Source organism: Ambystoma mexicanum, chromosome 3p, assembly GCF_040938575.1.
Source record: "Ambystoma mexicanum isolate Mex_15411 chromosome 3p, UKY_AmexF1_1, whole genome shotgun sequence".
NCBI classification, from domain to species: Eukaryota; Metazoa; Chordata; class Amphibia; order Caudata; family Ambystomatidae; genus Ambystoma; species Ambystoma mexicanum.
In genome coordinates, this window is record NC_090925.1 from 109,390,689 (window position 1) to 109,418,493 (window position 27,805).

The window sequence follows — 27,805 nt, forward strand, 5'->3', positions numbered from 1 at the left end:
TGAAATTCACTAACAAAAACATTGTTAAAGGGACGTTATGGTTAAGTTGGACTAGCAAAAACCTATGAAATTCAAAGGAAAAAAAGTAGTTACAGGGATGTTATGGTAACAGGCAAAACCGAAAAACCCACAAAATTCAACAGTTATGGTAAGCTAAGCAACCATAACTCGTGCCACCAGTGTGCACTGCAAGGACCAACACCCATGACATCAAAGATGGCATCACAAATCTCATTCATGACATCACTCACGACATCACATGTGTATTTACTTTTCATAGGAAGCCTCCTCAAGGGATTGTTGTAATGGTGGCAGAAAACTATGAAAGAATATTGGAAGAACTGTCATGAGAGAAGGATGTCATGGAGGAATGCATTGCTATACACACCATAGTATTACACACTTCTTCAGTGTACAAGAAGGAACTCATGTGCAAACAGAAATTGGGCCTCGTTACGAGAACGGAGGTAATGAAAAAAGGAAGGTGGAATGGTAATACTGGCATCGTGAACGGGTCCGGGCCATTACGTCCCGACAACCCGTCAATACCGCCACTGCCCGTACCGTGCCCTTTCATACCAGCATGCGCACGTACACGTGCCCCTTCACAGAGGAAATACCGGGATGCCGGTAATAGGAGGACATCACAACTCACGCAGGCATGCAATCCCGAAGGCGGTAATTAGGGCCTGCAGGATGGCGGCCATACAGGCATCGCGTACCACCCGTAAACAGCAACCTGCAGTCAAGGCAACTGCCACAGGTGCACACAATCACCACAGGTGGAGTCAATGGAGCCGGTCCCAGTATAAAAGGAGTACACCCACACACCACACCCCTTCCTACACCAAAATGATACCACACTAGCTGTTGCAAACATGGGGCTGGAGGACATGCCTATACTGCTACAACTACAGCAACACCAACTCAACTACAACAACAACTACAGCTACAGCAACAGGCAGCACAGAGGAGACTCAGGAGGAGAAGGAGGGTGAGACAGGGTCAGCAAATACCACCAGTGCAGCCAGTAGTACCTCGTAGGGAGCCACCAATCCCACGCATCAGACCCAGTCCATTCAATCTAACCCCTGAGCAGATCCACACCCTGTACCGGTTGGACCGAGGCACCATCACCACCATTGTGGACATGATACATGACAACATCGTCAGCCTCATAGAAATATGCACTGCCATCCCCCCACTGCTAAAGGTGGTGTCTGTGCTCCACGTCCTGGCCACAGGCACCTACCAGCACACAGTGGGCCAGCTGCATGGCATTTCACAACCACTATTTTCACGCATGCTGACCCAAGTGCTGGATGCCCTCCTAAAGCACGCTAGCACCCACATATCCCTACCACGGACTGCCCAGGAGATAGCCGACACCAAAGTAGGCTTCCATGCACTGGCAGGCATGCCCAATTGCGCTGGTGCCCTCGACTGCATCCATGTATGATTGGTAGTCTCACATGCCCTAGAGGCGGTGTACCACAATCGCAAGCAATACCACTCCATCAATGTGCAGATGGCATGCGACTCCAGCAAGATCATCACATGTTGTGCCCGATATCCCGGATCCACACATGATGCCATGGTGCTGCGTAACTCCACGCTACCCTGTCACGTGGAGTGACATGCTGGACGATGTGCCTGGCTGCTTAGTGAGTTGCCTGACTGGCCCATGGCAGTGCATCGGGGTTGTGAGGTGGGGGATGCATCCTCCACCAGGGTGGGAATCGGCGGTGAGTGGAGAATGCACGCCGAGATAAACACTCCTGATCTTAACCTCCCAACCCGAACATTACACATCACTGGCACACATTGGACCAATGCCATATATCAATGACAAGATGTAAGACCCACAACCTGGCCACCATGGGTATGTCAAGCAATGCATGGCTAAACATGATTGCAACTGTGCCAATGTGGCTAGTGTGACCATGCACAGTGTAGTATGCACAGCAAAAATGGGAGTCTAAACGTCGTCCTGCAACCACAGTACATAATAATATAAATAATAATAATAATTGGCCACTTACATAGCGCTACGAACACTCAGGTATCTGAGCGCTGCTTATTATTACCCACGGTGTGTGGTGCTCATTTATCGACCTCGGAAGGATGAAACGCTGAGTTTGGCCCCGCTGGGATTCGGACCTGCGTTAGCAGGCTCTGCACGGATGTCAAAGCGAGCGTTCTACTCGCTGTGCCACTTGACCGGTGAATCCGCATCAGCATGCAAGAATTCACCCTGCATCATCTGTCCCACGCCATCCAGACTAGCACACCATATTGTAGTATACAATTAATCTGAATAATATTTGTGCATACGTACAGGGACATGTGCATGTCAACACCAAATTACTGCGTCCATGACTGTGAATCCTGAAGGTGGAAGCTCAGAGTGACTCACATGGACCTATTTGTATTTGCTTGCAGGTGATGGAGGATATTCCTTGAAGCCGTGGCTACTTACCCTTGTGCGGAACCCGCGGAACAGCCAAGAGGAGTACAATCGGGTCCATACCCGTACCTGTGTTGTAATTGAGCAGACCTTTGGCCTAAGCAGGTCTGGTGGAGCACTCCTTTACAGGCCTGAGAAGGTGGCAAAGATCACCATGGCCCGTGTCATGCTGCACAACATGTGCGTCCGGAGAAATGTACCACTGCCACCTGACATTGACATGCATGCACCGGGTGAGGATGAGGATGAAGACGGGGAGAAGCGGCACCCCTGCCAGTACGTGATGCACAAGATGGCCGTGCAGTACGCCAATCACTGATTGATGAATACTTCTGACCCACAGGGACGTCGATAGATACGTGTCAGTAACACAATGTACACTGGGTCCATGTGGACATGCACACAGGGAATGTGGGGAGTTGGGCACTGTGCACTGTCATGAATTAAATGTATACACATGAAATGAACAATGTCCAGGCACTGAATGATTTTTCACACAATGTGTGTATTAATATCAACTAAGAAATGTGCTACCCCCAAAACACCAAAACTCCCCATACCCCCAATGAACTCCCAAACCCCTCCCAATGAAATCCCAAAACCCCCAATGAAATCCCCCTTATACACCCATTCACCACCGACACCATCTGACCCACTCCCATTGTTGTCCCACACTATTTCCTTGATTTCTTGTTGTCAAGGGCAGCATTTCTGAGTGCCTTGCACTCCGTCTTGTTGGACGCACAGGGCTGGAGGGTGCAGAGGAAGCAGGTGTGGAGGATGGGGGTGTGGTGGATGGGTTGGAAGCCGTGGTGATTTGCACGGCCGGTGCGGGTTGTGGCTGCTGCAAGTGCAGCAGGATAGAGGTGAGGACCTGCGTGACGGCCCCCAGACTGTCTCGCATCATCAACGCAGAGGCATTGACGGCAGCTGAATTCGCTGCTATGGCCTGTGCAATCTCATGCCTTGTGTCCTCCCCCTCCGCAACATATTGTCGGACAAGGTCCAACATTAAGTCCTGTCTAGCCTCCACCCTTGCTAGTCGTGCTTCAAGGTTGGTGGTGGGAGCAGCAGTGGTAGAGGGTGCTGCGACTGGGCGTGCATTGGCATTGCTGTTCTGGAGGGGGGGAGCTGTGGTCCGAACCATGGAGCAAAGGATCCGCACTGCTGTTGATGGGTGAGTCCTGAGTGTGGGGTTGGGGATTCGAAACGAGGCTTGTGGAGTGTGGACATGCCACATGGGTTAGTCCATCCTCGTCCACATACTCCTCCACTGCAGTTTCATTGTCGCTCAGTGGGGCACTGGCTGCAGCCTCGCCCACCGAACTTGTTGCTGCCGAAAGTGCGCCACTGGCCTCGCCTTCCACTCGTGTTGCCAGCTCTGTGGTCCCAGTGTCAGGCGTTGATGTGGGGCCCTCATGTGCGGCTATGGCCTGGGCAATCGCCCTGGGTTTCAGTGTGGCCTGCGGGCTGCCCCGGAGGTGGTCTTGCCTGTGGGAGTAGTCTTGTGCCGGGACGTGGATGTCCTTGTGGCTGTTTCCTCGATGGCATCATCTCCATCGGTGCCTGAGAGGGTAGAAGAGATGCAGGGCATCAGAGTCAACCGCCCGAGTGGCGAGCGCTGCTGATTTTACAAGAACTTACTTCTGTTGCAAAACGAACCTTGTTTGCTGTTGGAATCCCAGCATTGCGAGCTGTCAAGGGGCTCTTGCTGGTGCCCTTAGCTTCCTGGAAGAGGCGGGGCTTGCGCTGCACACGTGACCTATCACGTGACTTATCAACCTTAAAGCGCAGAGCCAACCACCCTTGCGGCGTTAAGCCCGTCGGTGTAAAGGGCGCTGGCTGTTGTGCGGCTGTTTAGCGGTGGATGGGCGCAATACAAAAGTAACAAATTCTCAGCCTGTACATAAGTCTTGGATCCTATTCCTTTTGAGTGGGAGTCCTTATCTCTAGTGCCAAATTAGCTCCCTGCCCGGATTGCAGAAAAGTGCTACCATAGAAAGGTTGAAAATTGGGAAATCTAGGAAGACTTTTTTTATTTTATTTTTAAAATGTCTTTACCCTATTTCAATACGCAAGCATCCTCTGGTAGTTTTGCTTTCATACATATTCTAATATTCTCTATTATTTCAAAACACCAAATGAGACTACGTAGCTCACCTGACTAGAAGACATGCTCGATCAGGAAGGCTCATATTTGGGTGGAGGGGAGAAGACAGGGAATACTGTCCTAAATACCCCTGTCCAAACCCCAATTCTGCCAGCTCCAGTTATCATACAAGCCCTCATTCACACGCACAGGCAGCAAACAATGGAGCAAACTGCCCCTATTTCCCTCATCCAGAAAGGATGGAAACGGGGACTGGAATTTACAATTACAACAAAAAAGATACAGAGCAGAATAAATGATCACTTTCCCAGGAAAAGAAATAAAAGTACCAATGATCTGATCAATTTATCCATTAGCACATGGCAGCCCTTTGATTGTGCTGAAGAGGGTGAAGAAAGGGTATCCCCCCCGGAAAGATCTCAGAATATTCCTCCGCCTGCAGACATTAATATACAAAATGAGGCAATATTCGCCTCTCCTCAAGTCCTTCCTGATGGCCCTGTGATTATCCCCAGCAAAGATTCCCCGCAAACTAGTGACAGTACATTGGCAGCCCTTGGCTTTGTTTTAAACTCCTTGGTCTCAGTTTTCAAACTTATAAAATCGGAGGTGCAGACTCAAGCTGGCTTACTGTTGGAATTAACTAATGAAGCTGTCATGATGCCTACCCCCTGGCATCCAGACCAAGTCCAGAAACCCCGGAAGCAGGCATCATGTTACCCAGAGAAAGCCCAGCAACCCTTGTTAGGGGCTATATAGGTACAGTCCTGGCGTCTATGGCGCCAGGCTCATATGGGGGAACAGTCCTGGTGCCATAGGCGCCAGGCTCATATGTTAAAACTTACCTGATGCAGACCATGCTGCAAGAGATCCAAGCCCATGTGAGGCTTGGAAGGGACTACTTTACCTAGGGACTATTTTGTTACTCGGTGTGGTTGTGGAGGAATGCTTACCTAGGACTACTTTGGAGGCTATTTAAACCACACCCGAAGGGCAGCACACGCTTTGCGTTATTCTGCATCTAGCAGCGTAACGCTCACCGTGCCTGCAGTCAGCATCCAGCCTCGTGCCACACCCGCCTCAAGTCCAGAGCGCCTAGAAAGAAGGGAAAGAAGAAAGGTTAGAACAAGAACATTGGGTTTCTTACCTGATTCCGGATTCATCGCACCTTTGAACGAGAAAAATACTTTATTTTAAACACGGCGCATCGCCAGCAGCAGCGCCGCGCTATACTCACCATTCCTCGCAGCATCTCTACGATCCGGCGCTGTCTCCATCATTAAGTTGCCGCATTCCAGCACCTAAGGGGGGACAAGAAAACAACAAGGTGAGCCGAGGGGAAACAAATAAGGACAATCTCTTGCCACCATATACTTACCTGATTTTACAGCCAGCGGTATTATTCACCAGCACGCCAAATCTTCTTACACCGCACCTGTAAGAAAAGAGACAGCAGCGAGTTAAACTTTGGCATCATTTACAATTGGACAAGAGTGATTATTCAGACATTTTTGATCTCTTTAGAACTATATACTTACGGCCCTTCGCCAGGAGTTTTGGAGCCAAGATTTGTCTAGAACTCTTCCAATATCCTCAAGCCAGTGAAGTAATTGGCCATCAATGCGCCCCTGCGTTCCTCGCAGGATGGAGAGCTCATCATTCAAAACTATAAGGTGAGCTTTGTGAACGGGAATATCAGAGGTGATAAATGGGGACGCAGTGAGGGGCTATTACTCAACTCCACGGGTGGCTAATTCCCTTTCTTCGCCTTTAGGAGACTACTTCTACGGGTCAAGCAGACGAAGCTAGGTGGGCCAGTCCAGTCAGTCATCTCTGCACTACGCATCATGTTGGTGGAGACCACGTCTGTCCAGTTCCGCCCGACACCCCTGTGGGAACCAGGTGAGCATAACAGAAATGTCCAAAAACGAATCAGCTATGGTGTCCCTCAGCAATATCATGAACACCATTCTGGTTCCTACCCTAAAAGAAATGCAGGTTGAAGGTGTGAAATAAGGGTTGGACATCACCCAAATTTACAGCTCATTGAAGGAGGGAACTAAGGTAAATACTGCCACACAGGAACTCCTAAAAGATCTTCGTATTGGAAGTCTTAAACCTCCATACCTGTAGTCAGCCCATCAGGGAAGAGGCCTCCAAGGACGTTACAATCTTTGATGACACCCCATTATCAGACTCAATCTTAGAAGAATTTAGGAGATTGGCCAATGTGTTGGAAGAGATCTCCGATAATTCTTTGGAAGGGAAGGATAAGGCCCCAAAAGGTTCATCCTGTAATGAAATAAAACTTCAAAGGGAGAAAGAGGCAAAAAAGGAAAAGAGGGCGCAGTACAAAACCTGCAACTTCATTTCCGCAGTTAAAAAGAACCCAGAAAAAGAAAATAAAAAAAAATCCAGGTTTTGAAAAACACAGGTACAAATTATTTCCTAAAAAATCTGGCTCTGCCGACTGACCAGCAATTGTCAGAAACCATTGCATCTGTTATATCGGTTCCTGATTTACCACAGAGCTCCAGTCCGAATCAAAATAACCCTACCAAATCAGTTATTGGGAAAAAAGGGGAGAAAAAAAAGGGCCTCTCGCATCAAATACTGATCGTCAGAGTCCAAAGGTGCAAACCTCTAGTGTTGGTCTGCAAACAGACCCCGTAATATCTCCAAAAAAGGTACTGAAGACACAAGGTCAAAAAATAGGGCATGGAAACATGAAGATCGCTCCGATATTTTTTTAAAAATAAGGCACAAAAGATCCATCAAGAAAACTCCATTCAGGAGTCTACAAAAGTGACAACAAAAGCTGTCGTGAAATTGGCACCAATATTTTTTAAACCTTTGTCAAAACCAGCTTTACCAACAGCTCAGACTGCCCCTCACTCTCTGACTCATATTCAAGAGGAAAAGGTTTTCAGACCTATATCAAACGAGATTGATAGCCGGAATGGCACGGGGAAACATAGAAATCTCGTATTTTCCACCCAGGGGAATGACGAACCCTTGTATGCTTCACCCGTAACGAAAAATGATTAACTGGATCTGGGAGACTTCAAAATCCCAAAGTTGTGGTTGAGACTGGTCAAACAAAACAAGAATAAATCACTTTGTAGATCTGTGCTATCTGAGATAAAAAAAATCATAACCTATTCCGTTTGTCATCAGAGGTCATTGAGTATGTACAATTCCCATTAACGGAGGACAAGTTTTATGTGGAAATTGGACTGAACTCGAGCAGAGCCCAACAAGCCCTATTCAATAATAAAAAGGATCTCGCCAAAGAAGGCCTGATGGTCTATAAGACCAGTGAGGAGGGTTTATCTGAGACTGACCCCAGCGCAAAACAAATAGGGGTGGAGGAAGCCCAATAAAATTACGTACCAGCGGGGAATACAAGAGAGTTAGGCAGTACTACGGCAGCAGGATCAAACCTAAACGAGAACCTTATAGCCAAACTCCCAGAGATTATGTCCCAAATAATCCTGAAATTGGGTGCTGTGGAAAATAGTCTTTAGGCAAAGGAGTTTAAGGGTAATTTCCTGGAACACAAGAGGCCCAGGTTTTCTGAAAAGTAAGAAAGTGAAAGAGGAACTTTTAGGTCCAAATGATATTTTGCTACTCCAGGAAACATGGCTTGTCAATTCTATTGAGATAGAGGGCTTCACAATTTTAAACCTCCGAGCCTCACAAAAACTAAAAGGAAGACCAGCAGACAGGATGATAACTACACTCAAAAACTCCAGTATAAAAGAGATCACACCCTTTATGCAACAACAAAGTGGGGATCCAAGTCTGTAAAGTAAAACTGGAAATGGAGGCCCCTCACCTTATTATTGTAATTATCAATATCTACTGGAATCCCGCCAACTCTAAACTACAGCAATTCTTAGAATTTCTGGACTCTGTGCTTACAACGGTGAAGACCGATTATGAGGGAGCACATATTTTAATAGCGGGGGATCTAAATACAGATCACATCCATCCCAGGAGGAACTTGCTCGCGCAACCAAAGTTGAGTAAACTACGACAAGCAAAATTGTGGAGAGACTTCTTGATCTCTTGGGACCTCGAAATGATCCATGTAAACCCCAGGGGTGAGGATAAGGTGGGTGCAACATGGCATCAAGGATCCCTAGAGTCTACTTTAGACTAAATCTTTGTTTCTCCTGGTCTCTCAGTCCTTTGCCCAGAACTTTCCCTAAATTGGAAGGGGGGAAGCGATCATGCAAGCTTAGAACTTTTTTTTCTGATATACAGAAGCCCTGGCACTCTAATAACACGCAGGAAATCGAAGGTCGCAAAGGAAAACTGAGAGTAGCAAAGTATAAACAGGGTGGAAAACACTCAAACTACTCAAAGAAGTTCCTCCCTCACTATGGCAGGATGAATTCCATCCGGAGAGATTCGGAAACTTCGTTTGGTCAATCTGCCCGCTAAGCGAAATAAAGGTCGCAGGCAAACAAGAACACCATCACCCTTTGGATGAAGAAATGCAAAAGAAAAAAAGAAGCCTACGACAAACATTGCGTCGCATAAGAAATGGTTGAACCAACTATACGTAAAGAGGAACTAAGATTGGCTAAACAGACCTATAGAAACTGGTCAAAAAATCATACATCGGAAAATTCAAGAAGATGGAGAGAAAATGCTCTACCTACTCAATGCAAATAACTGCAGAAACTTTTGGGCGGCTCTAAACTAATTAGAGAGTGGTCAGAACAGTTCTCTTTGTAATCTGGTCCCAGAGAAAGAGTGGGTGGCACATATACAAACAAACAGCGACCCGACCCTCCAGGGCCGCTTATGCCAACCGCATCCTGACTCCTCACACGTGTAGAGTGCATGCTGGGGGCTCGAGCTTCCCATCAATGGCAGCCTCTCTCTGGAACAACCTCCCAAACTAGATCAGATCAATTGAATCCCATGCTGCCTTCCGCAAGGCATTAAAAACGAGGCTTTTTGTCTAGAGGGCTTACCAACGTATGATCCCTGACATATGCTCCCTCACTGAATGTTTCACACCTTACATTGTATAATACTGTTCTGTAACTGTCCAACCTAAGCAAACATTATATACTTGGGCCGCTTATTGTAATCCTCAAGCAAGCCTTCTTAAGTATCCTTGATAGCGCCTCTATGCCCGTGGGCTGCAGTGCGCTTTACAAATGCAAAGAAAAACAAAACAAAAAAAATATGTCAAACAACTTTAAACAAACCGGGTCCATTGAATTTATTTTGCCATTAGATATACACTGGTCTCTCACCTTTGAGGAACAGGATATTGTGGAGCTTATACTATCGTCCTCTACATTGAAAGCGGCAGGTCCCAATGGACTTACTTACCAGGTCCTTAAAGATAATCCAAAAATGTGGGCTAAACTGCTATACCGCTTTTTCAATGAAATCCTGCAAAATAGGGTATTCCCACCATCATGGAAGAACGCATTGGTCATTCATTTTATAAGGGGGGCGATCGGTTAAGTCCGGCAAACTATCGCCCCATCACCCTCCTTGACATTGACAGTAAAATCTTCATGCGGCTGTTGCTAAAAAATCTTACTTTCTGGGTGGTCTCCAAGCAGATTCTCTCTCAACATCAAACAGGATTTAGAAAAGGACTCTCTACCAGCCTCAATGGGCCCATCCTGAACCTTCTCAGCGGAAATTCTAGTGAGAAAGAGGGTCTTCCTCTCTATGGTGCTTGGGTTGACCTGTCCAAAGCATTTGACCTAGTAGATAGATCGCTTTTGTGGCGGAAACTCCATAGTGGGGGATACCAGCTTCTCTACTAGCAATGCTTATAGAATTTCATAGGAACAATACCATAAGAGTGAGGCTGGATGATCTAGGTCACCTGTCAGATAAAATACAGGTTTTTAAAGGGGTGAGGCATGGTTGTCTCAGAGCCCCCCCGTGTTCTTCAATTTATTTCTGTCAGATCTTGGAGACATTTTGGCATCTTCCTCAATGGCCAGTCCGAGGCTAAATGGGAGGAGAATTCACTGGTTGGCATATGCGGAGGACTTAGTTCTGTTGGACAGTTTGGCGATTGGTCTGCAGCGGCTTTTGTCCAAATTAGGGGAATATGCTATACAAAATGGGCTGCTAATCAACCCTTTGAAATCCAAGATTCTCATCTTCAAACATCCCAAAAAAAATCTGGGCTCTAGAAAATGGCCTTTGGATGTAAAAATAGTCCCCCGGGTTGAAGAACTTACCTTGGCTATGACATCCTAGCTTCCCCTTCTCAGAACAAAGTGTCTACAGTCATTCTGAACAAAGCCACAAACATGATTTCTCAAATGAGGAAATTGAATGGTAAAATCTGTACATTCTCACTCCTTCCACTCGTCAAATATTATGTGGCCAAAGAAGTCCCAGTTCTCTTATATGGACTAGAAGCAAAGCCTCTGTTCTGGTATTACAACTGGGACATGGTCGAGAGGCTTCTGTGGAAAAAAAAAAATCACTAAACCTCCCCATGTGTACCCCACTAGTGAGCCTCAGATTCGAGTTGGGTCTGACCTCACTGGACTGTCGAGCCGATTGGAAACTCCTTTCCCTGTATCGCGAAATAATAACAGCCGGTCAATCCACTCTTTGATATAAATGAACGTCTCAAAAAAGCAAAATCAAAGCAACTCAACGGTCTGAAGAAGAAAGTGGGAGGCATTTTGATCAGGCTTGAAACAACGCCAGAAATTCTTATCTGCAACCCAATGAAAATAAAAAAGCTTTTGGAAACAAAAGATTGGATCACTACCATCGACGGAGTAAGAAACCTTAAACCTCCAAACCTTTTTCTGAAAGTAGATAGAAAATTGGGTTCTCTTCCTCATTACCTCCAAAAGAATCCAGACAGAGCCATAAGAAGTAACTTCATGAGATTAAGACTCAACATCGCATATTCAGGAGAAGTACTGGCTAGAAGAAACCAGGGTGACAAAGCTATTAAACTTTGTAGACATTGCGATCCCCCAAGCCATCAATCCCTCAAACATCTGTTAATGGAGTGCAAGGGTACATGGGAAACAAGATTGTTGTTGCTCAGAAGATTTGTTGCGAAAGAGGAGAGCTTAATGTGTGACCTGTTCTGGGACAGACTGATCGCAGGCCAAGAAATTATGCTCACGGCTACAATAGTAAAAGTTTTGCAAAAATGTTCCATACTTTTGAGCTCAACAGGTACAAGCTAGCCGTAAGAGCAAAATGAGAGCCCCGGTGGGTCTCAGCTAGGTCACCCTTGGTTAACTCTGGTCATCTTTGGTTTTTACATTGGGTTCCTATTCTTTGTACGAAGGAGATTTTTCTTTTTTGTAAAGGTTTTTCATTTAAAACCAAAACAAATAAATAATTTTAAAAAAGATGGTGTTACATGCTAGATGCATTATATGGTGCTGTGGATAATTTCATTTATATCTTACAGGTGTGTCACACAGGGCAGGCAGCATGAAGGGGGCATTTTGGCATTTGCCGTGACGTCTCAGTGCAGGGATGCTGCATGGCAGGTGGCATGCCGTGGTATTGGGGTTTGTGTGATCTATTACATGGGGACGGTCCGTGTGTGTTGGCTGTGTGGTGGTAATGGGATTGGCACTCAGCATGCATTTCAGTGTGGCAGGGTTTGGGCCTCCATCTGGACAAGGATATGTTGATGTGTGTGTTGGGACATGCATTGCCTTGCCTAGAATCCCTTCCACATCACTTGTGCTACATCATGGTTTCCCCTACTGGGATCTGCAGGGTCACTCACCTCCATCTGCAGATGTTGCGGCACCCGTCTCCATCTCCCCAAAGCCCTCGATGGAGTCCATCTGAATGAAGGTACTGCACGTCTCCTTCCAGCGCATAAGTTTTGTGGGTGAGTGGAGACCCCCGCCTGTGGCCGTGGCCTCCCTCCTATTGCTGGCCAGGATGTTCCGTACCCTGATGCGGGGGTCATCCCACCTTTTCTTACAGTCCTTGACTGTCCGTGGGGTGGTGCCGACTGCCGAGACCTTGTGGGCTACCTCCTCCCAGATCTCCTTTTTTCGCTGCTGCACCTCCCTTTTCAGGTTGTGCTGGTTGATCTCCTCAGCATGGGCAGCAAGGATATCCGCCAGCATGTTGAGTTCTTTGTCCGAAAAACGTTTTTTGCGCAGGCGGGGGTTTGATTTTCTGGTAGCCTTGGACATTTTCAATAGATAGGCCCTGGTCTCTCCTCTGTAGCAGTGGTGGTTTGGGAGGATTGCAATGGATTGTGTTTTTAAAGATGGCCACCGGCGTATTTACCGTTCCGACGTGATGACGTTACTTCCGGGTCTGGCATTAGCATGATGTTATTACCGGGTCGGTATTAAGGGGTGCCTCCTAGGTGGAGGCGGTATCGGCGGGTCCCGTGATGGTGCTATCGGGGGGTTGGAGGGCCTTTAGCGCCATGCCGGTATGGCCATTACCGGCATGGGGGTTCGCACATGCTCGAGCACTCGTAATCACCCGCTATTAGCGGCGTCATACGAGCATGGACCCGCTAGTTCCTCCATGCTGGTAATGACCCCGTTTTCACTGCGCTTCTCGTAATGAGGCCCATTGTCTGCACCATGCCTCATGTAAGTGTAACCTTCAAAATCTTTCCATGTTACATAGTGAAATCATGAATGCATTCGTTTTAGGGTGTTGGGTACTGTGAAACATGTAAGAAGTAGCTACCATTGCCTTTATAACTACATATTTGCACTACCGCACAAAAACCATAAAGACAGCATAATGCATACAAACATGACCATATGCAAGGGAATTAAAGTCAGCTAAAAAGCAGCAGTATTACCAGAAACTGTTCATAGCATAACTGATTATCTTCATGCACAGAAACCAACGCTGTGTTTTACGCTTTCCTCTTCCCTCATATGTATCATATAATGTGAGTGAACCATAAAGAAAGCTGTGTAAGAACATATGGGGTTGCCCTACACAAATATGGAACCTTTTGAATCGGTTGTCCCTGACTGTTAGTAAAGAAAAGCACCTGCCCTACTTAGGGTAGTGAAAAAAACAGAGGGAGCCACACATGTGATGTCATGAGTGATGTCATGAATGAGATTTGGGATGCTATCTTTGATATCATGGGTGTTAGTCCTTGCAGTGCACGAGTTATGGTTGCTTAGCTTACCATAACTGTCGTATTTCGTGGGTTTTTCGGTTTTACCTGTAACCATAACGTCCCTTTAACAATGTTTTTGTTCATGAATATATTACATATATCGATATTGTCTCATCCTATATCGATTTTGAAAATATATCGAAATATCTCCAAAATTCGATATATTGCACAGCCCTACCCAGGTGTCCAGGAGCCCCAGTGCTTCTCCCATCGTAGTCGCCTGGAAGAAAAACAGGGATGTCAGATGTGCATCGACTACCGTCGACTTAATACTTGCACTATTTCGGACCAATACAACACACCCCGGATGAACTAGGCATTGGACTGTCTGACTGGGAGTTCATAGTTTTTCGGCCCTGGACTTGCAGAGTGGCTATTACTAGATCTTGATACATCTGTGGATCATGAAAAGACAGTTTTCATCAGTCTGTTAGGGTTTTAGGAGTTTGTCAGTGTGCCTCAGTGGCTCTCCGGCACGCCTGTGACTTTCCAGCACCACTACATGGAAAAGATCATAAGTGACATGAACCTCCTGGAGGTACTGATGTACCTGGGTGACATTGTGCTCAGGAGGAACCTTGAGAAACACAACAGGAGGTCATGAAGGTGCTGATCACCCGCAGAAGCAAGGGTTAAAGATCAGTGTGGACAAATGCCAGTTTTACCAGACGAGCGTCAAGTACATCGGACACATCGTCTCCACAAACAGCATCACTGTGGATCTGGGAAAGATCGACACCCTCCACACTTGGTCAAGACATAAGACCCTCAAGGAGTTACAGAGTTTCCTGAAATTCTGTAACTTCCATAGGAGGTTCCCTGCAGGATATCCCATCATCGCCCCATCACTTGTGGAACTCACCAAAGGAGACCCACTTACCCTGACGAGCCGGAGGAATACCGCCAACTTTGAGGATCATCTATATCTTCGACGGGAGCTCTCTGGTGAGCGGTGGACTTACTGATGCATGCGGATCCGCAGTTGCCTTACATTCTGCACGTGAACGCAATTCTAGAGGGATTGGGTGGGAGCTGTTCTCTACCAGGAGACCAATGGTGAGATGAGACTGGTCACTTTCGCCAGCCAAGGCCTGCACGCAGTGGTGAACTACCCAGTCCAAAGTTGGAATTTTTAGCACTGAAGTGGGCCGTTAAATAGAAGTTCCAGGACTATGCCACCTTCATGGTGAGGATGGGAAACAACCCCCTTGCGTATACGTGTTGAAGTCAGCAAAGCTGGATGCTACGGACACCAAGTGCTTGCTGCACTGTCCACATACAATTTCAGTTTACAGTACAGACCTGGGTGTACTAACATTGATGCTGATGCCCTCTGCCGGAGGCCTCGTGATCAGCCGGATGATGCAGCTGGATCCTCGTGGAAGGGGTTGTCTTCAGCAGGCATTAGAGCGATCTGCCAGTCCGCAAGTCAGCAGGAGCCACGTAGAGCCAGGAGCGTGGATTGCTTGGGATCCTCAGCCGAGGCGGTACCCGCACCTACTGCAACATCACCAGTCTGGAGGTATCTGAGCTACCGCATCTGACCCATGCTGAGATCTGTATGTCATAGATAGTAGATCATGGCCTTGCTCCATTCCTGAAAGCCAAGACCACAGAAACAGATGTGTCCAGAGACTTCTCTGATGACCCAGAGCAAACTGCAATGCTGAAGGAGTGGGTGACGCTCGTGCAGAAGGGTGGAATCCTGTACAAGGAAAGTAAATTCTAGTTTTGCCAAAGAGATTAAGCTGAGCTGTATTGTATGCATTCTACAGCATGGACATCGTGGCAGCAACAGAACTTATGAGGTGCTCTGCTCAAGGTTTTTCTGGCCCAGACTAGCAGCAAATGTTGAGTATTATTGCCAGCACAGTGCCAGGGGTGTGTCACCATCAACACTGAGGCTCGTCCTACAGCCTATCTTGATCACCTGCAGAGTTCTGTACCCATGGACCTTGTCTGCATCGACTTTCTGAAGTTGGAGATGGGCAGATAAGGTGTAGAGAACATCTGGGTGGTGACAAACCACTTCACCATGTACCTACAGGTGTTTCCCACCAAATATTAGCATGCCATCACTGTTGCATGAATAAACTTTGTGCACTACAGTTGGCCAGCCAGGAGTCATTCTGACCAGGTACTGGTTTTTGAATTGACGCTCATTAAGCAGAGGCTGGTTGGCATCAAGAAGACCCGTACAACGCCATATCACCTTCAGGAGGATGCGCAAGTGGAGAGATTTTAAACAAACCCTCTTGGCAATGCTAGACACCCTGAGGCCAGTGGAAAAAGAACAGATGGAGTGAGCATGTGGCCTCCCATAACCCATGCTTACAACTGTACCACTGGGCTTAACCTGTATTTCTTGATGTTTGGAAGGGATGCCCGGATCCCTCTAGGCATATCTTTTGGAGTGTCCACAGACGAACAGGCAGCGAGAACTATGCCAGCTATGTAAAACAGTTCGAGCATCCACTGTAGAAAGCACATCGGCTCAGCTGCCACAGAGAAGACAGCTGAAGGGAACAAAGGGAGGTGCCTGAGATTCAGGGTACTGGGTAGCAACTGGTGGCCTGTCATTCTCTAAGGTTTCAGAGGTGCTCTGCTCCATTCAGTGCCACTCGGTGGGCCTAAGCAGGGGAGCGCCTGTGAGCACAGCCACCCCTCAGGTGGCATCCTGTTACCGTCGGGCCCCAGGCACATGCAATTACTGGCTCTCCCCAAAGCAGGGGAGCGGCCACTATTTTCAGCCCTCCCGGGCTGCTTTTAAGTACAGGGGCCATCGCCCACCTTACAAGTGACCCACCTGGGCTCCCTGGGCCACATATGGCTGCCGCCCTCCCTTGCAGGCGACCCACCTGGGCCATACATGGCCCAGGTGAAGTAGTGTTGTGGACAACCCACTGCTGTAGACAACTCCAGGCTGCATCTGACATATGTAGCCCAACCAACTGAAATAAGGGTATGTTCCAAAGTTAATGTTAACTGCTTGGCTGCTCCTAGCATAAGCAGCCCAGCCATATACAAGACTTTGGGGGGCTTCACACATTGCTACTGTTGTTGCCTGCTGCTATTTGTCTGCCTCAAGAAAAAACCACAAGAGAGCTCAAGGCAGAAGAACATCAAGAGGGCGCAGAAAAGACCTTGAGACAGCGCTGGCCAGGCTTTCTCTATAGCAAGACGTTTTATATATAGTTCTTTGATGCAGTGCACTATATGGAATTTGTATATACTTTTTAAAGACTTCTTACCATTTGCAAAGGACTATTTTTATATTGGTGAAGGTGTTTAGATACCTAGCTGCTTAGGGTTAATTGTATATAGCGTCTTGTGATCCCCTCTTTTTTTAAAGCACCCCTCAAAATCCTGCTGGTGCACCAGAAGAGAAAAGTATAAGCAAGCATATAACTAAAAGAACTGTACCCCAGCCTTCCTCTGTCCGCCTTTTCTTTTGTGTACAAGTTACTTTAACCTATTGTCTTCTTTCCTTAGGGGTAGTTGGGGAAAATCATGCCCTAATCTTTACCTATCTTCCCCACGTCCCAGTGGGGCTCACCAGGGTGATCTTTGACACGGGTACGCTGGGCTGGAGACAGGTAAGAGGCGGGTCAAGTATTCAGTACAGATATCTAAGTATATTGTGTGCTTGCTTGCAAGTGTCACCCTATAAGGTGGTAGACCACACTGCCCCCAATGTAGAATGTAAGATGCATTGGAAGAAAAACATGTATCGATAGCTATATGCTCAAGTGTACATGTTTTATCAATTGGTGACAATACAATTCTGGAGATAACCACTCCTTTAAAGTTCATGTGATGTCGGATATGAGGTTAATGTTAAATGTATTTGTACGGTGCATCGTCACCAACAGAATCGGTCCCCAGGCGCTCAGGCTGCTCTGCATACAAGAAGGCAGGATGGATTAGTCTGGTGAAGAGAGTATAGGAAAGTGAGAAAGGTGGTGTGCTGTTGGCAGCTTCAGTTCGGTTTTCATTGTGCGCTGAGCTTGGGTGTGAATATTGGATCGATGCGAGTCTCTGTGTGCTGTTGGTGCGATTTATGAATTTGTTGTTGCGGTGCGTGCGGTTTGCTAAGCTACAAGGTGAGGGTAAAATGTCATTGTCCATCCCACTCCCACATTGTGGAATTTTGGTGAATTGATGTTCCAGTGGGCAGGAGACTAGCAAGGTCTTACTCGGAATGAGCTAATATGTTCTGAGGGAAGGAGTGTGGTGTTATGTGAAAATAACTGAGTAAGTAAATTCCCGCTTTTAATTGGCCTTTCCCTTAAGGTGTACTGGTAGCAACATGCAGAGGTCTGAAAATGCAGTACATTTAAAAAGGTGTTGGCAGTACAGGAAGTGAAATATATAAAAGACTGACTCACAAACGGCAGTAAGTGCTAGGAGTCATGGAAAGGCTGGCGTTTAAATAGCGCATCGGCGAGTTTTAACAGACAGTAGCCAGGAGAAGAGCACCTGCAATCCTTGCTGTCCAAAAGTTCGTCGTGGTCCCCACGGCCACGTAGCCTGCCTCCCCCAGGAGCCGGTCAATCGTGGCCTGCAGATAGAGCTTCCTTCCAATGGCAGCGCCGTTCAGCGCGCACATGTCCTTGCGCATCTGAGGCAGGTTGTCGTGGACGTCCGGCGGGAGCTCGTCCAGGGCCCGGATAACGATGGCCGAGAACTCCAGCACCCGGTTGTACTCGCTGTGCTCCTTGCGCCAGCCGCCCTCCGTCTCTATGAGCGGCGCCCGCTCCAGGAACTGCATCAGCTTGACGGGCTTCTCGGCCGGCCGGTAGTCCTTGTCCAGCACTTCGTGCAGGGCGTAAAAGAGGTAGTGGAGCTTATCCTGCAGGTTGCGGCCGTCCTCCGCCATGGGCGACTCGTGCCCCATCAGCGACTCCCGCAGCCAGTCCCACAGCCGCTCGGACAGGGGCCTGTAGTGCGGCAGCCAGTAGCACTCCATGGCCCCGAAGGCCCTGTGCACCTCGATGGCCGCCGCCGCCAGCATGTTGATGCGCATGGTGTAGGGCACGCTGTCGGCGTAGATGCGCGTCAGCACCATAGTGCCTCCAAGCGGCCCCCCAAGGTTGGGTGCCTGGGCACCAAGTCACACCATGCCCCCCACCCCACCATCCCCACAAGCCCCCGAAAGTCCGCGGTACCGTCCAGGGTCGCCCGTAGGCCTCCCGCTGCCGCCGCTAACTGACGCAGGGGGTCAAAGGCCGGCGTCGGGCTTCCATTCAGGCAACGTGCCGGTGAGGCGTGCTCTCTACTGCGCCTGCGCCAGAGGGCCGCGTCGGGCGGGAAACCTCTGCGCCTCTAGGCTCCATTTTGGCACCGGTGACCGTTGTAGAGGGCGCTGTTTTGCATCTATGAAACGTGCGTTTCGAAAGATAGGCCTCTCCACAGGGTAACCAGTGCCGTGATCCCCACCAGGCTCTCACTTTATTTTACAGACAGTGGCTGCCGAGGCTGAGACTCGTTACTTCAACTTCTCTGGTTGGAAGTTCAGTCAGTCACGGTTTGGTTCGCTTCTTGATCTGAGTTATTTTGCCACGGTACAGTTGGTTATGAGGGCCTGCCAGGTTGTCATTTTGAGGAAAAGGAAAAAATGGGTTGGGAGGCACTCCGAAATATAAGTAAAATTCACTGCAGGCAAATTACACCAAAGGGTCTTAAGTAATATGTATAAATTAAGTATTTAATACTTCAGGTGCAGCAGGGAGATGCTCGAGGCCACTCGAGGTTCAAAAAACGAAAGCACAAAACACACACCGGCCGTTGCCAGCCGGTTAGCCCTATGCTGCACTCCTAACGGGAGCTAGTCCCAAGTGGCAGACAGGGACGCCGAGTACGAGGGGCTCCGGGGCCCGATCCTCCCTGGCAAAATCAAGACGTAGCTGAGCCCCCCCGGCCGGAGAGAAGTGATACATCATCGATGGCCCTTTCCATCGATACTGCATCACTTCTCTCCGGCCGGGTATAATCCCGAAAATGTGTGATTATTAAGCCCTCCCCTCTAGGACTCACTGGTGTATGGTCCTGGAGGGGAGGGCTTAGGCGCAGCGGTATTCAAACTGTGGGGCGCGCCCCTCTGGTGGGCCGCAGCCTCATGCCCAGGGGGCACAGTTTGAAAAAAAAAGAAAAAAAAAATAAGAGGATAAATGACCAAAGGGTCAGGCTGTTGCTTCATTAACAAGCAGCAGCCCGATCCACAGCCCCTGCCACACATGCTTAGTGCGACAGGGGCCGGGCCTTTGTGAGGTCTCAGGCTCCATTAGGAGCCTATTAATGAAGACAAAAGAAAAAGCGCACACCTTCTTTTGCCTTGATGATGGTCATCGCGGCAAAAGAATGTGTGTGCTTTTTTTTGTCTTCATCAATAGGCTCCTAATGGAGCCTGAGGCCCCACAAAGGCCCGGCCTCTGTCACACTATGGGTGGTGGCAGCAGGGTCGGATTGGCCCCTGGCCAGGCCGAAATCGTCCCTGGGGAGTAAGGGCCGGTTTCAGGCCATGCTTGGGCCGGATTGAAAAAAAAAAATAATTTCGGAAAAATTAATTTTTTTCAAATTTATTTTTTCCGTTTTTATTCTTCAAAAACCTTTCATCCTTCTTGGGTCGATATAAGTACCAACACAGGTTGGGTGACATTGTATGCATATTTGTTCTATAAAAAAGAGCTTAAGGGTAAGTGCTATATAATACCATATTATCATGTGGCCTTAGACGTCTGCTTGGAGTCACAGTATTTTGACAATATGGATCTATACACACAGATATTAATGATACGTATGGTGATCCATTCTTGTATGAAATGTATATCACCTTAGTGAAATCATAACCATATTTTTCGTAGTGTAGTTTACTTAGGAACAATGCTATTTGATGCCACTTCCTATTTTGTCAAGGGGTGAAAGGTTGTGTTACATCGCTTCCCGGGGTGTCACTTTGGTGTGGGGTCAAATTACATTACTTGCGGTGATATCATCAGAGGTCAAGTGTCGTAAGGCGAGGAGTGTGCCACTTTTTTGAGACGAGGGGTGGCCCACTTTATTTTGGGTGACCGGGCCTATTTCTTGACCCAGTCCGACCCTGGGTGGCAGCAGTGGTGTGGAACTGCCCAAGTGTCACAGAAGTGCTAGAACATATTTGGGCACAGGCACCTACTGTTTTACAAATTAAGCACTTGGTATACACATGCAGTTGCAATTAAATGTTCATTAAAAAAGTATGCCCTCAAGAGTATGCTATCACAGAGAAACGGGGACCCCAAAGCCAGTTCAACTACCCACTCCCAGGTGTGCTACTGAACAGGTAGATGTAAGTCGAGAGCCAAACAACCTCTTTCTCCTATCTGTGCTACTGTACCATACAAATTAGGGGGAATCGCTCTCCTGCAGCCTCTCTCCCAGTCATCGATTCTTGATGATTTACTGGTGCAGTCACAAAAAAAAGATTTTTTGGGGGTTAATTTTGTTTACAAAAGTAGCGCATTGCTAAAACCCCCTGGCTGCCAGTTCATTGTCCTTGGAGCGTCCCAGGCTCCCTACCCCCTGAGAGCCACCAACCTTGGGTGCTGTTTTATAACAAATGAAAGACGCAGACAGAACAATAACTGTGTGAGTCAACTGTGAGATGAATGCACTCATGCTCCATTCAGAGAGAGGCTTTGAAAATGTAGCTATGACAAATCAGAGAATCAGTGGGGCAAAGAAGCACTGCACATCTCCGCTCCCTCTTCATGGGTTTACGGTTGCCACCTGAAAGGTTGCCAGTAGCTAACCTGCCATCCTGTCCCAACTCCATGCCTCGTGTGCTATTCCCTGGTCAACCAAACCCTGTGAACTCATAGGACGCATAAGACCCACAGAAGTCTTTGTCTTTTTACCGCCGTCCTGAACGTTTCTTGCACTAGTGCTATTAACGCGTGCAGCTCCAAGGTTTAATATTAACAACCAGTGTTTGTGGGTAAAGGGCCGGCATAAAGTTTCTATTTCAGAGCCAGATTTAAATGATAAGGGGCTTGTGGCAGTATGGAGTTCCAGGCCTCTGCTTGGACGCCGGGTTCTGCAACCTTTAGCTACAGGACTACAATGCTCATCAGCCCCAGCCAGCATAGTCAATGGTGATGGATCATAGGAGTCGTAGTCCAAATCATCTGGAGAGCCACATGTTTAAGACCCCTGGCTTTAAGGAACAGGAAGTAAAATAATCCATGAAAGCAGCAGGAGTATGACGTTCCTGGATCTACATGGGTAGAATAAAAGTTCACTAGAAGAACAGCCTGGGGGCATCAAGTTTATGTAGGATGGAATGGTGGGGGTCTGAGTCACCTGAGGAGACAGGGGTATTTTACAGGTCTGAAACCTGGTAATCCACTTTACAATAAAAGACAACATATACACTACTTTACCAGAATTTCTGGTAAACTACAATGTTAAAAGCAGTTAACACTCTTGCCCCCAAGTCTGAAACCACACTTGATTGCATTATACTTCAGGCAGGATCGCATTATACTTCAGCCAGGATTGCATTATACTTCAGCAGCACATCTGATGTGTCCACTGAAAGGTTTAAGATTAAGCTACATCCCTAACTGTATCTGGTTACACAGAGGTAACATCTTAGCAAATTTCACTTGTGGCTGGCCAATCTACAGCAGCACTATTGTAAGTTTGAATTGTTGATGTTTTACTGAACTATGGCACCACACACGTCTTACTTGGTAGTTTTTAATCGGGGAAACGTCTTTACTTCTTGTTTCCCTTGAATTGGGAACTTTTTTTGGTGGTGGTGGTACTCCACCTTGCAGCTGTACCTTCCGTTTAGCAAGGATTTCATTCTCCCATCCTAGTTGTGTTGCTGGACGATTATAGAGCGGTGGAGTAGGGGTAGTGATGTCTTACTGGAATGCAACTCGAAGGCTTAAATCTCCTACTTTCTTGACTTTAGTATATGCAGTGCATGCTAGCCAATGTGTCCACTGTTCCGCGCTGTGCGCGCCAACACCCGCCCCCCTCCGCGCGCCGTTGCACCAAGTTGGCGACTACATGCAAATTTGCGGTCATATAACTGTCAGTGATATCACTTCCTGTATTTGCCCCCCCCCCCCCCCGGGAAATTCATAAGTCGGCTCCCCTGCTTGCAGATACCAAAGACTCCCTATTGGGAGTATTAGTTCTGTAAGGGTTGATATCAATAACCTTCAACGTGATACAATTAACATTGTCTGATGTTCAAATAGCAAACTGTGTACATGAGGCACTGTCAATCTGTGAATCTACAGACAAGAGTAAATCAGGCTGAGAACAGACAGATCTAAGACAGACTCAATTGTCGTTATATCAAAACAATCAAATTTAATTTACACCACACTATTGAATTAAAGTGTGTGAAAACTGAGTACACAGTTTGCTATTTGAACATCAGACAATTTTAATTGTATCACGTTGAAGGTTGTTGATATCAACCCTTACAGAACTAATACTCCCAGTAGGGAGTCTTTGGTATCTGCAAGGTGGATTTACCACTTGGGACTATCTCCCGTTAGGAGTGCAGCATAGGGCTACCGGCTGGCAACTGCCGGTGTGTGTTTTGTGCTTTAGGTTGTAATTTTGTTCACGTGTGAAATGTTCATGTTTGCAGTTCGCTTTTGTGAGATTCTTGTGTGTGACCCTTTGAAACTCAAGCTAATTGCAGTTGCCACAGGCATACATGCCAGCATCCCAACGCACCTGTGAGGGAGATTTCTATAGAGAAATCGAGAGAGAACAATTTCCCCATAGGAATGAATTGGGGAAATAATTATTTTAGGCGGGAGAACGTGAAAATTCGGGAGTCTCCCGCCTAACTCGGGAGGGTTGGCATGTATGCACAGGGCAATACTGATGTGAAGTGCGTTTGGCTGTCTGCACCTTCATTTCTGCTGAAAGAAGGTGTTGCTAGTCTCTTAAAAAACACAGTACACATCACCACATCAAATGTGGGATGAGGTACTGTAACGCGCCTACTGTTGAATACTACTACTATTCTAATGCACAACAGCACGGCAAATGAGTGGAGATTTAACACCAGCCTATACCGCTTTCCCCCATCCCTGGCCCACGTCAACTTTGGATCACCTTGGCGATGTTGGCCGGCCATGCCTAACTCACGGAATACTACACCAAACATCAACAGCCTCAATAAGTAAATCTAAGATGGGTCCATAGCACCATTATCAATAACATCATCGTCCATCAAAGCTCTGTCACTTATAAGCCGCAGGACCAAGGGTTGACTAACGTTTTCATATTCTCGCAGCCAAAACGGATGGAGCATTTCTCCTCTTATGCTATAAGATGTAGGGCTAGCCTGCTTTCCATCAATCAGCTCAAACGACTCCCAAGCATGACTCCATCCTGGAGACCGCACACACCTAGGTTGTGTGGATCTTCTGCCTTGTATCTGGAACTATAATGTTCCACTTCCTTTGTAAATGTATGTATAAATGATACCTCTGGCCTGTTTACTCACTTGTTCACTCAGCCGTTTGTGTGCCTTTGTGATCTTTTGTTCACTGCCTCTATAGGTGATTTGTAACACGCCTCCAGCACCTTTTATTTGTAAGGAAGGTGACCTGTAACACCTCCTCCCTGCTTTGTGGGCTCGTGTATTATATCTGTAACCATGTATCCTTGTAGCTAGGAAAAAGAGCCCAGATACCCTTGGGTGGGGTGCGCTATACAAGTAAATAAACTAAACTAAACTAATGCCCCCGTACCTGAAAGTGTACTTAGCCCGTCTAGCTATTGTTTTTCCTTGCAGCTTATCTGGAGTTCTTTTCTCCCTTATACTATCCCTCTCACGTCCAATTTCATCCCGCACCTACATTTGTTCTTGTTTCTTATTCTGTTATTGAGGGAACACTATGGGTAACAATCCTGGGAACCCAAGGTAGTCTGAAACTCACCTTAACAGTCCATTCCAGGGGCCTTTATACAAAATAGAACGGTTTATAGTCATAATGTCGACAGTCAAAATGTCGACAGTCAAAATGTCGAAAAAAAAAATGTCGAAAAATAAAATGTCGACTTTTTTTTTCAATGCATTTTTTTTTTATATATGGGGGGTTCCCCCCCCAACCCCCCTTTTTTAATTTTTTTTTTAATTTTTCCCTTTTTTTAAGCTCCCAAACCCCTAAAATAAATATATAATTAAAAAAAGAGAAAGTCGACATTTTTTTTTTTGACATTTTTTTGTCGACATTTTTGTCTGTCGACATTTTTTTCCGACATTATGACTGCACACCAATAGAACTGCCTTCATTGCAAATCTATCTGATTAAACCTCCAGACGCCAACCAGCAATGTCTGAGGGAGGGGAGGTCCGGGAGCTGGACAAAGTCCAAGTATATCAGTGTTAATGCTTACAACAATGCTTAAAATGCTTTAATGTGATTGAAGAATCCAATTAAAAGACAGCAAATAATATCTCATATCAAGAAACTAAAAGTGGACATAGTCTCCTCCAAGAAACACACTTATCCGAAGAGGAAGCAAATAAGCTAAAGAAAAAACCCTATGAGCATTGTAGTTACAGGCAATTGGTAAAAACAACAGAGTCATACGCTAGTTGAACAATTTATGAAAGCAAGCATAACTTCATTAAAAAAGTATTCGGATTAGAGATGGGTACTATATTCCCTAGAAATCAACGGCAATAGGCACCATATATTGAACATTTATGCACCAACACAAAGTGGTGCCAATTGTAGGAAAAGCATGATTAAAACGATGAATCCCTAACCAACAGCAACCCTGTCATCGTGGTCGATGCAAATTTCCCACTCAACCCAATGCTGGATAGAAAATCAAAAGTACGATTTTCGGGAGAGCCACCTCATAAAGTACTTGTCAATATAGTCAAAACAAATCTATTGTTCTATGGAGACTGGAACTCTGAAGAGCTTGATTTTATGTTCAACTCTAATGTCCACATTACATAATAGGAACTGAGATAGGCTTGATAGCTCTTTCTAACCACACCCCTATCATTCTTACACTAAATGATAACTGTACACCCTCTGCTAACAAGATGGCGGTTCAATAATACCTTGCTCAAACGTAGCAATTTTACAAAAGATATAGGCACCTTTAATCGTGAGTTCTCCATAAATCAAACCCCAGACACCAATAGAGACACTGTTGGCAATGCATACAAAGCAACACTGGCACGTGTAATAATTAATAAGGTGACCACGAGAAGGAACTCCAAGACCCGCTTTTGTGGTAGTCAGACATAGGAGATGGACCAGAGGACATGGACAAAAATAAAGAAAATGGGAGGCCACCAGGGGTCATGGGCATAGGACATGGTGGGGGCAGGAGGGACAAATCCCCCACAATTTTGTGTGGAGGGGGGTGTAATGTCATTTATCCCCCCCAGAATATGTTTGGTGTGTCGTGCAAGGATCTGTTTTTGAAGTGGGGGAGGGGCTGCTTACTATGTAAGCTGCCCTCTCCCCCCTGGCCCCCAAAGCATGGGGGCAATACCCTGGGAGCAGATGGGTGATCATCTGCCCCCAGGGAAGGGGGTCAAACAAAACAAAAACGATTTTTTTTAAACGTAGTTTTGGGTGGGGTGAGTGTGGGTGGGACCACTAGTCTGTTATCTACAAAAAGAAGTTCCTAAAAAGAGCCAAGCACACATGGGTACCCTATCTGGCAGTAAAGTAATGCTATAATACTCAAAAATACAAATTTTAATAATCTTACACAGTCAATTATTAAAAAAGATCATAAAAAATGATCATATCACATAAAACAATTTACAAACCTTAAAACAACACAAGTGAATCAACCTAAGTGGATTCTAATCATAAATTTAGTCTTGGGTGAAACACGTGTAACCTAATCACACTGAGATCCCTTTGCCTTAGATGTTTTTGGCTATTTCGTATTCTAAATTATATTTTGGGAATCTACAAAATATAATTTAGAATACGAAATAGCCAAAACATCTAATTGACTGTGTATGATTAATAACATTTGTATTTTTGAGTATTATAGTATTACTTAACTGCCAGATAGGATACCCATGTGTGCTTGGCACTTTTTAGGAACTGAACTTCTTTTTGTAGATAACAGACACTGCTCCAAGGAGTAAGAAGTTTGTGAATCCCCATCTGTGGTTCATAGCCGTTTTGAGAAAAGTGTGACCACTAGTCACCAGGGATTTTTGCAAGGGGTGGCCCTCTCCCCCCACCCTACATGGATGGGGGGCACCTTATGTAGCCCTCCCTGGGGGCAGATTTCTGCCCCTAGGAAGAGGTACATAAGATGCCTTCATCCATTTGGGGTGGGGGTTTGGGGGGGAGAGGCCACTGCAAATATTGGCAGAGCCACCCCTCCCAAGCCTGGGGCAGTACATTTTGACCCCCCGCCCCCGGGGCAGATGGCCACACACATGCGCCCATCTGCCCCTAGGGAAGGGCAAAACAAAAATATATATATTATATCTTGTTTTGGGTGGGGGCAGGGGGGCCTCTAGACCACCAGGATTTTTTGTGTATGAACGGGGGCTGGATAAGTGGATGGGGGGGCACCTTATGTGGCCCACCCTGGTGGCAGATTTCTGCCCCTAGGAAGGGGTACATGAGATGCCCCCATCCATTTGGGGTGAGGGGAGAGGCCACTGGAAATATTGACACAGAGCCACCCCACCCCCAAGCCTGGGGCAGTACGTTTTGACCCCCCGGGGCAGATGGCCACACACGTTTGCCCATCTGCCCCTATGGAAGGGCAAAACAAGTATATATATATTATAACTTGTTTTGGGTGGGGGGCCCACTAGAACACCAGGATTATTGTGTTTGAAAGGGGGGGTGGCCCTCTCCCCCACCCTAAGTGGATGGGGGTACCTTATGTAGCCCTCCCTGGGGGAAGATTTCTTCCCCCCTAGGAAGGGGTACATGAAATGCCCCCATCCCTTTGGGGTGGGGGGGAGTCCACTGCAAATATTGGCAGAGCCACCCCCCAAGCCTGGGGCAGTACATTTTGCCTCCCCCGGGGGCAGACGGCCACACACATG

At 46.9% G+C, this 27,805-nt stretch overlaps 1 protein-coding gene across 1 annotated transcript in view; it reads right to left on the reverse strand.

Annotated features, from left to right (window-relative positions):
- LOC138579802 (uncharacterized) overlaps positions 1-19,005 on the reverse strand; it is an 877,832-nt gene extending 858,827 nt beyond the window's left edge. The window contains exon 1 of the mRNA XM_069650032.1: positions 18,208-19,005. Coding sequence (XP_069506133.1) covers positions 18,208-18,796 — 589 coding nt within the window. The 5' untranslated portion in view covers positions 18,797-19,005. The remainder of the gene's footprint in view (positions 1-18,207) is intronic.
- Positions 19,006-27,805: the final 8,800 nt, after the last annotated feature.